Source organism: Talpa europaea (genome assembly GCF_964194135.1).
Source record: "Talpa europaea genome assembly, chromosome: 10".
Classification (NCBI taxonomy): Eukaryota; Metazoa; Chordata; class Mammalia; order Eulipotyphla; family Talpidae; genus Talpa; species Talpa europaea.
Genome location: NC_140077.1, coordinates 21,599,352 through 21,613,960, shown reverse-complemented (window position 1 = coordinate 21,613,960; position 14,609 = coordinate 21,599,352). Strand labels below are relative to the sequence as shown.

At 44.4% G+C, this 14,609-nt stretch overlaps 1 protein-coding gene across 3 annotated transcripts in view; it reads right to left on the bottom strand.

The window, feature by feature from the left end:
- The window catches only part of HPSE2 (heparanase 2 (inactive)), a gene marked incomplete at both ends in the record, with an annotated part of 443,183 nt that extends 434,433 nt beyond the window's left edge, over positions 1 to 8,750 (bottom strand). For all 3 annotated transcript variants that reach the window (XM_084246044.1, XM_084246045.1, XM_084246046.1), the window contains 2 exons: positions 5,376 to 5,533; positions 8,461 to 8,750. In XM_084246044.1, coding sequence (XP_084102170.1) covers positions 5,376 to 5,533; positions 8,461 to 8,750 — 448 coding nt within the window. The remainder of the gene's footprint in view (positions 1 to 5,375; positions 5,534 to 8,460) is intronic.
- Between the last annotated feature and the right edge of the window lie 5,859 nt (positions 8,751 to 14,609).

The window sequence follows — 14,609 nt, the reverse complement described above, 5'->3', positions numbered from 1 at the left end:
TGGATCTTGACTACAGCAATTATTATGGTTATGTCCTAATGGCCTTGGGAATATCTTTTATTCATTTTATATTGTGCCATTCTTTGTCCATCATGAAACTAAACATAGAGGACTTAATAAATACTTATTAAATGTGACTGAATTTCAAGAAACATTTATGTGAAATAAAGTAAGACAATGGAAGGTGGGTAAGTTCAAGACAAATCTGTATTTCTGCAACTGTGCTGTTCTCATATCTTAATTGAAAGGGATAGGAAGAAAAAGAAATTAACTACCTCACCTCTACTAAAACTGGGGATACTTATTGGAGAAAGGAGAACAATAATAGCATTTTATTATGCCTTAGAGTTTACCAAATGTACTCACATTCATCCTTTATGATTTTAGAAGCTCTCTGAAAGAGAAAATCTTCAGATGAGTAAAAAAATTCAAACCTTGTTAAAAGATACTATTAAATCAGGAAAATTTGGCATAGAAACTGGAAAATTTGGCATAGAAACTACATATGCTAATAAGGAAAAGCAAAAAAGTAAAGGTAGAGAAGAAGCAAATACAAAAAAAAATGAGTGTGGGTCTAGTGCAAGGTTTTAATGTAGGTAGTAAAGTTGACTTATGGATAGTACGAAACCGAGACAATGCAGACTAACAAAAAAGAAGTACATTGTTAAAATAATAAAGAATGAAATAAAATAATAAGGAATGTAAAAATAAAAATGAAGAATGTCATTAAAATAAGTTTTAACCAGACTATATGGAAATAGGTATCAAAGGTAAAAAGCCAGTCATCATATATACATTCACTCATTGCCTCCATTTTCCAAATGCCTTTGCAAATGCTCTTAGCCTATTTGAAACCCCAACATATTTGACGTATGTGTCTTACAGGTATGTGTCATACATCATGCTAGATATTTTGTGGTAGACAATGATTAGATATAGTCCCTTCCTATATAGTATTCTTGTTGGGAAAGTAAATCTATAGTGAAGGTAAATATATAGCAAAAATTCAGAGTAAAACAAGGCAGAACAGGCCAAAAGACTAGCATAAAGAGAGAAAGCTAGCGGGCATCCCCGGTGGCGCAGAGGGTTGAGCACAGTGCTGTGGAGCTGTCCGCAGCCTCTGCAGCATGAGTTCAATTCCTGGCCAGCTGGGGAGATTCCCACATGGCGGCACGGCAGACCTCTCCTGTCGTGCCCGCTGCTCCCCTCAGCAGTGCTTTCGGTCTGTCTGCCTGTTCTGCTCCCCACTCTGTCTCTGGTGAATCCTCTCACCCTCCTGCGCCTCTAGCCTGTACTCCAGCTATTGTATAAATAAAAAATAAATCTTAAAAAAAAAAAAAGAATGAAAGCTACAGCCGTCCAGAGGAAGAAGAGAGGACTATGAAATGACCTGTACAAGAAAGGCTTTGTGAAAATAAGGGGCATGGACACCAGGCCCTAGGAATTTGGTGGGATTGGGAGTAGAATTTGAACAGAGTCAGGACAAAGGTATTAGAAACAGAAATATACTGACTGAACAGAGGTATGGGGTTAAGAAGATGAAGGAGCTTTAAGGAGATAGTGAAAATCAAGTAAGGCTGTAATGAGAGGTATATGAAAACACAGGCTACAAAAGGTAAGCTGAGATTGAAATGTGAAAGGCTCTGAATGCCAAATTGAGGAGTTTGAACATTTTCTGAAGCAATTCAAAAATAATCAAAGTTTTTGAACAAAAGTGTGGCAAAGAATATGATATTTTAGAAATATCAGGCTGCCTTTGGTGTGCATAATAAATGGTGCACATCTTGAAAGATATGGTTATGGCATACACGGCACACAGATATAAAACAAAGAGAGACACACTGGAGCAAAATAAACTTAAGAAGAAGAGCTTTAACCCAAGCTTTCTTTGTCAGGAGCAAAAAAAGCATAACATCACATAGAATAGAGAGGAAGTTAGGCAAAGAGTAAGATTCCAAGGTATGAAGAACAATCCAGTTTTTATTTCCTCCATCATCACCATGTTTGCATAAAATTCAGGTTGGCTAGCATAGAGTGGAATAGGTAACTATATTAATGGCGTAACCTGAGAGGCTCACAAAATTACACATAAACAGGGACTTTAGAAAGTTGGAGAAAACACAATTGTACAAAAGGGCTTAAAATGTATTTGGAAAACAGAAGCCACATGACTTGTTAATTGTACTATTAATTGGGGGAAAACAACAACAAAAATTACATCAAGGCAGAAATATAAGTGAATTAAAATACATATTTTAAAAATATGTATTTTAACCCAAACTAGAACTATTAGTTCATTTTAATGTAACTATATCATGACATTCAAGTCTAGCCTTTTCTAATTACACACACACACAGCCACCCTATCTATGTTCTCCACTTTTGTTCCTTAAAGATAATTCTCCCTATATTTCCCTAATCCTCTCAAACAATTCCCTAAATCTATCTCCCTCCTTCTGTACAAACTTCCATCTCACAATCAAATTCATTCTTTAATCTCACTTTTAAACATTAAGTATATGTTATACATATTCTGAGGTTGCCTTTAATAAAAGAACCCTTAGCCTTCACATAAAGCCTTGCAGCTGACAAGCAATTTCACACACCTTATCTCCTAGAACCCTCACAGAAGCAATACACAGCAGGTATTATCATCATCCACATGTCTCAAAGCAGTAGCAAGCCCAAGGCTACACATTCAGAAGGGACAGAAAGGACAGGGCAAGACCTCCGATGCAGACTTCCTAAGTACAAATTCCATATTCTCTTCATTATATTATTCAGTTTCAGAATGTGCCAATAGGTGTATCTTATTACACAAAATGCCTACTATTATTGCATATGATGTTTAAGTAAATACTTTTTTTTTTTAAGTAAGGAGCTTATACCTATGTGCATATTATGTGGCCATTTACTAAGCAATCTAATTTTTTTTTTTTTAGGATGCTCATGATGATGACAATTATCACTGGATGGAAAGTAACAACAGAAGTATGTTTGCAAAATTGCTGAGACTTCACCAAATACATGTTTGTCTTGATTTCTGCAATGCAACATGCAACAGCAAAGATAATGTGGGTGATTTAAGGATATGTTAGCATCAAAGGGCAGAAATAGGGCATTCCTACTCCCCTTAACTCTGCTAAGGCCTCAAATACTGATATAGTTCAGAGCATCTTATTACCAGGGAGACATAAATCAAAAGGAGTTCAGCTAGGAGCAATAAAACAGATTAGTGTCTGGAAGGACTGACTTTAAAGAAAGTTTTAAAAGAATTAAATCCAGGTAGTCTAGATAAAAAACAGCTATGAGGAAAGCTTTCTTTCTTTTTTTGAGGCTGACACTCACACCAGAGACAGAGATTATTTTGAAAGTGTATGTCTAAAAACTACAAAGAACAATCATAACTATTTGGACAATATTTATAAAGGGAAAATTCAGGAGACATTTGCCAGCAAAAACCTATGGGACAGAAAGACTGTTTCCCACAGGAGTGGTGAAACTACATTCCTACAGACATTCAATACCAGGTTGGACAAAACAAGAAAGGATTCCTTCCATATGGAAAGATCCTGTACTGGCCCCTGAAGTGGTGGGAAGACTGAAGATGACCTCTTAGATCTTTTCCCTTTCTGGTTTTGTTTTGCTTTGTTTTGTTTTAATTCAATGAAGTTTTATGGGGCACGGACTTCTGCCAATTTTCTTTCCCCCCCCTGATGCCCACTTACTCTTTTTACAAAGGGAAACAAATTGTAACCTTCATTTTAAGCAGATCTCATGTCCTAATTGAATTGGAAATATAATCCTAGGAACACTTTTGGGGAAAAAAAGGCCAATTCCCAAATTTATAATGACCCTTCCCCAACCTTCCCAGTGATTCCTGGGGTTCTTGCAAGCTTTTCCACAAACTAAAGAGGAAGTAATTCAAATGGATTCAAAGAAGAGCTGTTTCATCAGGAAAACCATTAATATCCTCCCTTCTTGTGTCTGAACACAGAGCTGACAGTGACCCTGGGAGCTATAAGGCACTGGGTCAAATTACCATGAGAGCTGCTGTTCAGGACTATCTTTTACCTTTCAGCACTTTATACTGAGTGACAGCAAAATCTACTTCCAAGCCACGTTTTTATGGCAAAAACATTTACCTTTGCAGAGATGTAAACTTAAACACCTATATGCTTTGAAAAATGTTATAAAACAGTAAATACTATTCATGCTTCAAACTCAAGAAGCCTCAGCTTTGACCTCTGTCTCTATTATGGCACTTGAAAAAATGTTTCTCAGCCACCCTTGAAATAGATCCCACCTCTCCAGAATTCCCATTCAGTGAAAGCCCCAAAACTATTGCAGCATTTCCTCCTTTTACTGATTTATAAGGACAAGATGTAACAAAATCCAGGGAGCTTTAAGAACTTGTCCCTGAGCCCTTTACAAATAAAACATGTAGCTCACTTAGGGGAAGGGACAGCAGAGTGTGGCATCTAATAATGGACACTAATGTCTCTTCTAGCCAATCTAAACAGCTTCAGTGACTGAAGACCCACCAATTCCCATCTTGCCCGGCTGAAAGAAAGAATGTTCCTCACGCCACCTGAAAGTTCACAGATATTAACACCACCCTCTAAGCAAAGTTTTCAATACCATTGTTATTTTTTCCTAGTAAAAATTAGTTTGTTCATCCCTAAAGATTGGTCTCTCATACTGGAATAGCATTTGGAGTTTTCATAGTCTTTCCAACTTATAATTTATCTAGTCTGGCAGGAAAGAAGGCTGGCATGTATAATCCCATTAAAGAAAATTTTTTTTTACATTCAGATTAGGCATTCTGAAGGGGAATCCACTGTGAGATTTTCAAGTCTTCCCTAACAGGGAGCCAATCTAAAAGGGATTACTCTAGAAAACTTTAGAGTGGGTTTCCAAAAATGCTGAATACCTCCATAACCTCATTTCAGAAAAGCAAGAAACAAGAGAAACAAAAAAGGCACTTTTTAAAAGAATGATATGTGACCCCGACCCTTTAATAGCTTGTGAACCTGGCTCAGTTTTCTCAGGAAACCCACTGCACCTTCTCCCCACAAGTCTATCCTGCGGGAGTTTTGGTTAACAATTCTAGGCCTGGAAGACTCGCCCCAGCAAAAGGCCAGCAGCGGGACCAGCACAACCTGGCGAACCCCGGCGCGTAATCACGTCAGGAGTCGCACCCCGGCGGTCCCCTCGCCCTCTGTCACCAGCTTTTCAGGGGCGTTTCAACCAGGCTTTCCTCCAAAAAGGGGGTGTTTCCCAACCCCACCCCTCTCCCCCACACATAGAGCAAGTGATCGCTCCCGCTCCCCAAACCCCCCCAACCCCGAAAGAAGGGGAAGCAAGTTTCTCACCATCCTCATAGTTCTTGAGATAGTAATCCGGGCCGGGGCCCCCGCGGCTTTTCGCCGGGTTCCTCAGATTCTGGAACTGCAAGAAGTCGGTCCTTTTGCCCCCGAAGCGCAGAAAGGCGGGCGACAGTCCCCGGGCCAGGGTCACCAGACGCTTGGAGCTGCAGGGGTACCGAAAGTGAGCGCGGGGTGGCTGGGGGTGCGGCGGCAGGGCGCGGGGTGCCGAGCCAGGCCCTCTCCCCCCTCGGCGCGAGCCAGGCGGCGGGGCGCGGGGCTCAGTCCCCAACCGCGGCGCCTCCGCGCGCCCCAGCCCGCCCGCCCTCGGCTCCCGCTCCCCGGGCTACGCCTCCTGCGCCCCGCCGGCCGCGGCCCCCGCCCGCAGGCCCCCCGGAGCTGCTCGCCGCAGTTACTTATTTCCGAAGACTATTGACAGCGAGTGCGGGGTGCGGGCGGCGCTCGGGCGGACAGCCCCGGGCGGAGGCGCGGCCGCCGGCTTCCCCGCCGCGGGGACTCGCTCCAGGCGCGCGGCGCGCGGCCCGCGGGGCTCCGACTTCTGCCAAATTTGCGGCTGGGAGCCGGGCCCTGCTCCTGCGCCCCGGGGGCACCGAGGCCGCTCGGCCTTCCTTCTCGCCCGCCAGGTCTGAGGCCCGAGGTCAGGGCGATGCCGCCTTCCCAAGTGCCCGATAGACTTTCCACCACCTCTGCACAGCCGCGCCCACCTCCCCAGCCCCGGGCGGGAGCGTCCAGGCGGACTCCTGGTCTGTCCCAGAGCACTCCTCGCCCGCGCCGCGCACAGTCAGCGCTGTGCCTCTCTGGGTCCTGAAATAAGTGAGGCTGATCCCCGGAAAGGTGACATCCTCTCTCCACCCCCCCGAGTCGGGCTCCATTTTTTTTTTCTTTCCACTTGGGGCCGTTGGAAGCGCTGAGGAAAGTGAAGTTTGCGAAACGCGCGCGTTGGAGTGAACTCCAAGGCCACCGGAACACACATGTACATCTCTTTAAGTTCAGGATTTCCACAAAAAGGTTTTTGAAAAGTCAAACGCTGCTGCCACTTCGGAAAAAGGCCGAAGAGGGGCAATGCAGGTGCTCTCAATACTAAGGGCGCGCGGTGCGAAGCTGTTGGGTTCTGAGTCTTATTTTTAACACTTTGCTGAGTTCAGGTCCTGAAAATCCAAATTCAAATGAAGACGCTAAAGAAAGGAAATGGGTACAAAATGGGAAAAGAAAAAAAAAAAAAAAGGAGACCCTGCTTTCCGAGAGTTTCTGAGAAAAGTCGTGGCCACCCGGGGAAATCCGGAGGCCTGAAGGGTCGTTTGGCTGAAGACTCGGGGACCGCGCTCCGAGGTGGCAGCTGGGGCGCAGCGTGGGCCCCGCAGCTGGCAGAGGAGACGGGGTGCGTGTCTGGTCCCGTGGAAACGGGATTTCCAAAAAACCATCCATCCGGAAGCCTGCACAGCCAATGCAAATGCGCCCCGCCAAGGCTCCTTCCCCCTGAAAAACCGCCTTCCAGAATCTCTTCTGCAGCAAGCGTTCAGGGCTCACCAAATGATTTTTAAAGAAGAAAAAAGGAAACCTGGAGGAGTCCGTGCAGCCGGAGAAGTGCAATGCAAATGGAGCGCGTGCTTTGGAAAACTCCCGTTCCACCCCCACCCCCCACTTTCGGAGGAGCGCAGAGCCGAGCTCCGCTGCCCCGAGGAGCTTCCGAGGAGGAAGCCGGGCGGCGCGGGGCTGCTCCCGCCCTCCCCGCGGACGCCCCGGCAGGAACCGAAACGGCCTCGGCGCCAGCAGACGCCCCTGAACCCGCCCGCAACGCTCGCTCCACGTGGAAGGAGCGCTCCACGTGGCGCCTCCCTCTACCTGCCGCGTCCGCCGAGCGGTCCAGGGCTGGGGGAACCCCGAGAGCTGCGGGGCGGGCGCACCCCCGAGAAGGCAACCCGAAATTTGCATGGAGCAGGAGATACTCACGAAAGACTCAGGGCGGACGCGGCCTCGGGGCACACAAGTGGGACCCAGGGCGCTCTGGACTCTTCGGGGAACCCGGCAGCTGAGGTTCTCCAACGTGGTGGGAATTTTTAAAAACTAAATTTTTGCATTCGACATTGCAGACGGTTTATTTTTTCTTTTACACTGTCAATTTGTCGCTGATGGGAAGGGATCGAAGTTGCCTAATTGCTAAATAGTAACATCCTGGGGAGAGGGGTCGCCCAATTGGATTCCAACCCCCTGAGTAAGGGGAAGTCTGATCACAAGCCTCCGGGTTTGCTGATCCCCGGGTGCCGAGTTCACACGGCCGAAACACCCCCCTCGAGTATTTCTAGGACCCTTTCCGCTCTCCTTATATGTGCTAGGACCGGAGCGAGGATTTTTTTTTTTTTCTTTAAAGAAAAACTATGCAGTTACCGCAGTACTTTTAGGAGGAGGGACTGGGGTGGGGGTTGGGGGGGCATTCTGTCTATTAAAAAAAAAAAAGTCTTCAAAGTCCTAAAGTTTGGAGATGACAGTAGAGAACATAAAATAATTTTTTTAATCCGATCCAATTTGCCCAGCGCTCAAGCCTCTGCTTCACTCGGTATTCTGTTGGGGAGTGGGAGAGAACTGACGAAAGGATCTTTGCGTGGAAAATTCCACTTTCGTGCGATCCCTACTTGAACACACAACACAGACACACACGCACATACACACACACACACGCACGCACACCCATTGCTCTTGGGGTCTTTGTGGCTGGAGACCTTTTCTTGGCTTTTGTATCTGCCCTGAACCTCTTGTTTCTGTTTTCAGAAGGAGTTGGGGAGGCTAATTGTGGATATATGTAAGCACAACATTTTTTCAGTCATAACTGATAAGTTTCTGAAATGCCTTCTGCATTGCAAACATGTGCATCTTAATAGAAAACATTGCTTTTCTCAATCACCAGTTACAGCCTCACTGCAAATATTCCAGGAGGAGGAAAACCCCCTTTCTTCTCTTTGAGAGATCCGCTTGGCTTATTTTCTTCTTCGTCCCCCTTTGGAATGGGGGATAGAAAAGGGTGGGGGTTGTTACTTTAAAAAAAAAAAAAAATGATCCATCGAAGCCCCTGCCTTACCTTAAGAAATCGAGCCAGCCATCATGAATGATGGAGGGATCCAGCTGCAGAGAGAGGAAGTTCTCATTGACTGTCCTGACTGGGTTCTTGGTGCTCACATCAAGTAGAATCAGGGTCTTTTCCTTCAAACCTGGAGCTCTGTCTACAGGCAAGGATCTCCTGTCTCCAGCTTGGGAGGACAGAGAGAGATGGAGCAACAGAGCCAAGGAGAGAGCCACCGGGGCTAGGCACGCGGGGGGGCAGGAGTTGCTGGAGGGCATGGCTTCAGGGAAGGCACTGAGCACCCTCATTAAATCCCTCTGATTTAAACCTCTGCTCCTACAGGGTCTTGCTGGTGACTAATTGTCCTTATCTAAAGTGTGTGTCTGTCTGCCTCTGGCCCCCCCTTTTCTCCCCTTCCTTTCCCCCCCTCTCTCGCTCTCTCTCTCTCTCTCTTTCTTTCTCTCTCTCTTTTTTTTCCAGTGTTTTGGTGCTGGTGGAGCGAACTCACGCCCCTAGCCAGCCTTCTCGGCGGCCCGTGCCAAGAGTGCTCGTTCACCAGCACCGCCCCTTTAAGAGATTTCGACTGCAGACATTTTTTAACTTTTTAAAGGTAAGGGGGGGGTGGGGGAGGCGGGAAGTAGGAGGAAGGGGTGGCGTAGTACCCTCCTGATTTAACCCTCTAGGGTCAGGAAGCGGAGGGAGGGAGGGAAACAGTCCTGCCGGGCGCTCGGGTAAGGGCGGAACGTCTTGGTTTTACGAGGCCCTGCGAGGCCCTGGGGAGGGCGGTTCTAGCTCCGATCCAGACCCCAGCGCCCCAGCGCCAGCCCTGGGTGCGCTGGGTAGAGTCCGCACCGGCCGCGCGCCTCTTTATTTTGACAGTGTCAGGCATAAAGTCGGCTTAGTGTCCTTCCCTTTGGGTGGGGGCTGAAAGAGCAGGAATGGCTGAGTTGCAAAGAGTCCTGCGGGCGACGGCGATGCTGCCAAATCGCGGAGGAAGGCGGGAGACTCCTTGGATAGATGCAGGTCGGGACCTCTGCAACGCACTAGGTAGCCGCACAGAAGCGTCCTCTGACCTCGATAGGGCAAAGGGAGGCCAGAGGAATACCCGGAGTGACCAGGTCAAAGGGCTTTTCCGCCGGTAGGGGCAAAAGAGACCAGTCTGCTGCGCCGTGAGTCTGCTCTGCCTGCAGCCACCGGGCTTCACTAGGCATTGACCTGGCCAAATCAAAGCAACCTGGTCTGTGCTTGGATGGTCTGGACCGCGCTGCACACTTTTGAGGCACTTCTTGACCGCCCTACAGCACTAGCAGAGCCGCTCCTCCAGCCCGCCTCAGGTCAACCCAGAGGAACTGAGTGACACCATAGGGTTTTCAAACTGGCCTCCAAGTCACAGCCATCTGCCAGCACACAGCTCCTGACTGGAGAGAACAGCTGTGCGCACAATACACCCTAGCTCATCCAGCTCCCACCCAAAGCACCTCTCATATTGAGTTAAAAGCATAGAAAAGAGGTCAGGCATAGTTTCCTGCAGTCACACCTTCAGGCCACACTTTTGGTCTCTTTCTGAAACAAAATGGGCCTTCGACTTGGCAAATGAACCACTTTATGCAGTGTGGGAACACATGAGCATCCCTGGGTCTCCTCATCAAATAGGCAAAACTCTAAAATGCAGAGCAAAGATTTTCCCCAAGAGTGGAGTACAAGGTGCAGTCTCCACCCAACAAACGCTAGAAAGGCAGCTTGTCTCCCCTCCCCCCAGATAGGACTAAGAAATCTGGAAAAGGCAGGAGTAGATGGGCTTCGGCTGACATTCCCTAAGGAACTTCTACAAAACTAAGCAACCAAGAAATCCAGAAGTTAGGTGGGATTAGATTGGAAAAAACTATGAAAACCTCCTAGAAGTAAGATTGCATTCTACATACATAGAATGAGGCCAAAGGAGAACAGAATTTCAAGACCTATCATTTAAAAATGATTTTTAGGGCCTCCCTGGTGGCGCAAGGGTTAAGACACAACCTATGAAGCTATCCACAGCCACTGCAGCACTACTTCTATTCCTGGCCAGCCAGGGAGCAACTCACATGGCCAGCAGACCTCTCCTGACTTGCCCGCTGCTCCTCTCAGCAGTGTATTTCAGTCAGTCGGCCTGTTCTGCTCCCCACTCTGTCTTTGGTGAATCCTCTCTCTTTCACACACACACACACACACACACACACACACACACACACACACCCCCCCCGCACATCTCTGGCCTGTACCCCAGCTCTTGTATGCATAAATAAATAAATAAATATGAGTTTTAAAACCAAGATATTATATACTAAAGTGACCAAAGTAGGCTCTGAATCTAAGGCTTGCTTTCTTCAGTTCCTGAAAATTTCTAACACACCTATTTCCTTTAAAATATGTGTGTTTCCATGTGTGGATGTATGATGTGGTATACGTTCCAGTTGTAGTTACACTAATTTATAAATGGATGCTGAGCACCTCCTAGAGATGGTGACAGCCTAGTGAGCAAATATTTTCATCTTTTCATGTCCAGACCTGGGTACTGAAAGGTTCGGCGCGGTAAAGAAAAGGAGAGCCAGGCTATATTTCTCAAAGGGAGGGAAAGTTTATTGCGCCCCGGGCGGACCTCACAGACCCAAGGCGGGGGTCAGTGGAGTCGCGCGCGTTGTTAGGGGGAAGCAGGGTTTTATAGGGTGAGGAGAGGTCAGGTGGGTAGTTGGGCTCCTATGGCAGGAAAAGTTTGTAGGGCAGGTAGAGGTTCTTTGTTTGAGAAGAGACTCGTGGGGGGAGGGGGGAGGCTCATTGTCTGAGTCCTCCAGGCAGGTATCCGCATTCCTGCCCCCCAGGTGGGCTTCCTGGTTGGCTCCTGCATTCAGGCCTCCTGCATGGACCTTTCAGGTACTTAATAGGAACTCAATAAATGCCTGGGAAATAAATTATTGGTAAATCAAATCACGTTTCCTCAGTAAAATCATATACTGCTCTCGAGAAAAATGTGCAAAAATACTTTTGTCACAGCAAACTTCGTTTTAGTTTTCTGTTCAGTAATTGTCTTTCCAGTTATTAGCATTTTCCTAATCCTCTCCAGGAAATGCTTGTCTTGCAAATTCAGAAGCCACTAGTACATTAGCTGTAGTCAAAACTAAAAACCAGTTATCTTTTTTTAGCAAAGAGCCAGATTTTCCAAGGGCCTTAACATCCCTTACAGGTGAATGTACTTTTAGAAACACATGAATTGGGAAAAGTGGAAGATGACTCGAATGAAATCAATCACTTACCCACTAGATTATCTATAATTAATGTATCCTTCAAAATCATCTACTCTTGTGACTAAGGATGAACATAGGTAAAATGAGAATTTGCTTAATTATTAATTTTATCTGTAATTTTTGCTTACTGACCCAGCTATTTTGTATTGTTTGGTGGCCTAGTTACTTTAATATGTCTTCATCAGAACCTGTATAAATCAAAACCAACACAACAAAATGTGTTTTCCTTATTTTGTGTTGTAAACCTTGTCTAGTTTACTCACTGAAGTTCAAAGTCAAGTCCAGCCTCAGGACATCAGACAAGAAAACAATAACCTTTGAAGAGTTCCAAATCAACCTGGTTGACTCAGATTACCCCAACTGTTTGGTCTTTTGCTCTCCTTTGGGAATAGAGCTTTCCAAATAGCTCCCCCACCCAATATCATTTTCTTTTTAATCTTGTCTCATTAAGACTAAATTATGTAAGTAGCTCATTATTAATCTGTATATTAAGATGATGTGTCAATCCTAGCTTCTGTGTGCTGTGTGACAACAATTTGCATTTCTGTTCTTAGATTTTAATTTCTGAGGGGACAAGAATTGGGATCTGTATAAAATATGAATTATTGGGAACTAGATGCATTGAAATTTCATTGCAAATGCTCTGCCCAGTATTACTAAATGATCCTTACAAAGAAATTTGTCTGATGTCTAGGAATCTAGGTTCCCAAACCTGTAAGAAATATTGAAGTTAACTGGTTCAATGATTTCTAGACTATAGGAATTTGAAACAATTATTAGTTAATGGGGAAGAGCTGACATTTACTTACCAACTTTTTTTTTTTAGCGTTGCAAAGTGGTTTCACAGTTTTTTTTTCCCTTTTTCATTTTTTTATTTTAACATTTATCATTTTTTACATTTTTTAGACAATATTTGCTTCCTCCACCCCTGCACATTGAGTCCCCATAGAATACTTACCAACTTTTTATTTCATCTAGTAAAGACCTTTAAAAAGTCTATGAACTATCACTTCCCTAAAGAAAAGAACATCTTAACAACCAAAAAAAAGTTGCAATGACATGTCAAAATAAAGAGCCAAAGAGCCAGCTTCATGAAAAATCACTATAATATTTTAGTCATTTCAACTCACACCTGTGGAAATATACCAGTAACCAACATGGCTACGAGGATGGGTGACTGGGACTAATAACATACCTCGTGTTTTTATGGCCCAATTCTACTTTGTAGCACACAATGTTACCGCAAAGTGTGCATGTTTTATAATGCTGGTCACCTTGACACCAATCATTTCTTTCCACTTTTCCTATGTTTTCTCTCTCACGTTGAGACTTTCCCAAACTCATTGGCTCTACATGCCACCTCCCCTTCCTTCTATTAAAAATCAAAGCCATGCTTATTTCTTTGCCCATTTCCCTCTTCTGAGAGAACTATACCTAGATGTCTAATAGCAAGAAAAAAATTATTTTCACCATAACTGTGATGAGGTAACATGAAGCTATGCACTATAAGCATAAAGCCAGACACGCTAAGCACAAAGCACCACGTCCCGTGTCATTGCTGCTTGGGTGTCATGACGACCATTGGTAGTGATCTTATGGTCCAGGAATGGTGCTTAGGGTTAAATATGTTATTAATATTTTCAATAGCTCTGACAGATACATATACTTCATTATCATACCTAAGAAATTGCAAGAAGAATTTGAGGAATTTTAATGAGGAATTTGAGACAGAGATATTAAGCTACTTTCTTGTGGTACACAGCTAATAAGTGGCAGCACAGGATTGACACCCAGGTTGTCTAAATCCAAAGCCTATGTCTGTTCTTAACCACCACATTCTAGAGTAGGTGCTCTAACAATTTGTTAAGGTATAATGGGATAAATCTTGAACTAAGAGTTGGAAAACCTGAATTTAATGTTTTGAATCTGACTTTGCTAGAGCTTACCTTTGTCACTTTGGATACATTTTTTAGCTGTTCTAAGCCTCAGCTGCCTACTCTGTAAAATTAATACAATATTGTAGGATAGAGTAAAAATCTGAAGAAGATTATGTATTGAGAAAGTGTTATCTACATTCAAATATATTATGCAATTTTGCTAGTTGTCTCCTATTCATTCTTATTCCATATCTCCCACATTTCTGCAAATATATTTCCTTAATTGATGACTTAGGCAAGAATGGAATTATATGTAAATAATTTAGTGATGAGCTTGAAACAAAAGGTCAGCTCTACTATGTCAATAAATGCAGTAATGAGTAATTACAACATATTTTAACCAGTTCATTCTTCCATTTGGTGAAAAAGCATGGTATTGAAAGCCAATTCCATGTAATATTGAGACTCTTCTGCCCATGATTAACATCTTAAAAAGGAAGAAAACTTAAGTAGGTTTTATATGCCTCCTTGAATAGTCTACCAGGAGAGGGGAAACAAGAGTGGGCAAAAGATGATGCTGGGGAATACCAATATGTGTTATTTTACCACCAAAACTGGGTCTCTGTCCTGCTTGATGGAGCAAAGGATGGTAACATTTCCTCTGTGGAAAGTTGAAGGGGAAAGCATAACTCCATAACTCTTGTACCAAATTATATAACAAAACTCTATGTTCCCATTGTTCCTATCAAGCAATAAACTGATGTGGAGAAGATGATAACCATAATAAATGCATTTGATTCTAATGAGTTCAGTTTGAAATCCCTTAACATATTTAGGGGAGGGATGACAGTTATTTGAGGAAGCTGGAAAAGAAACTTAAGGAAAAAATGATTAAAATTATTCATGACTTAGTCATACTCATTGAAGACTCATTTTACCATCCTAGTGCATTTTGTCTTTTGCATATTCAGAAAGTGCTTTCTGAAAAGGATCATTTTACCCTGCAAATTGT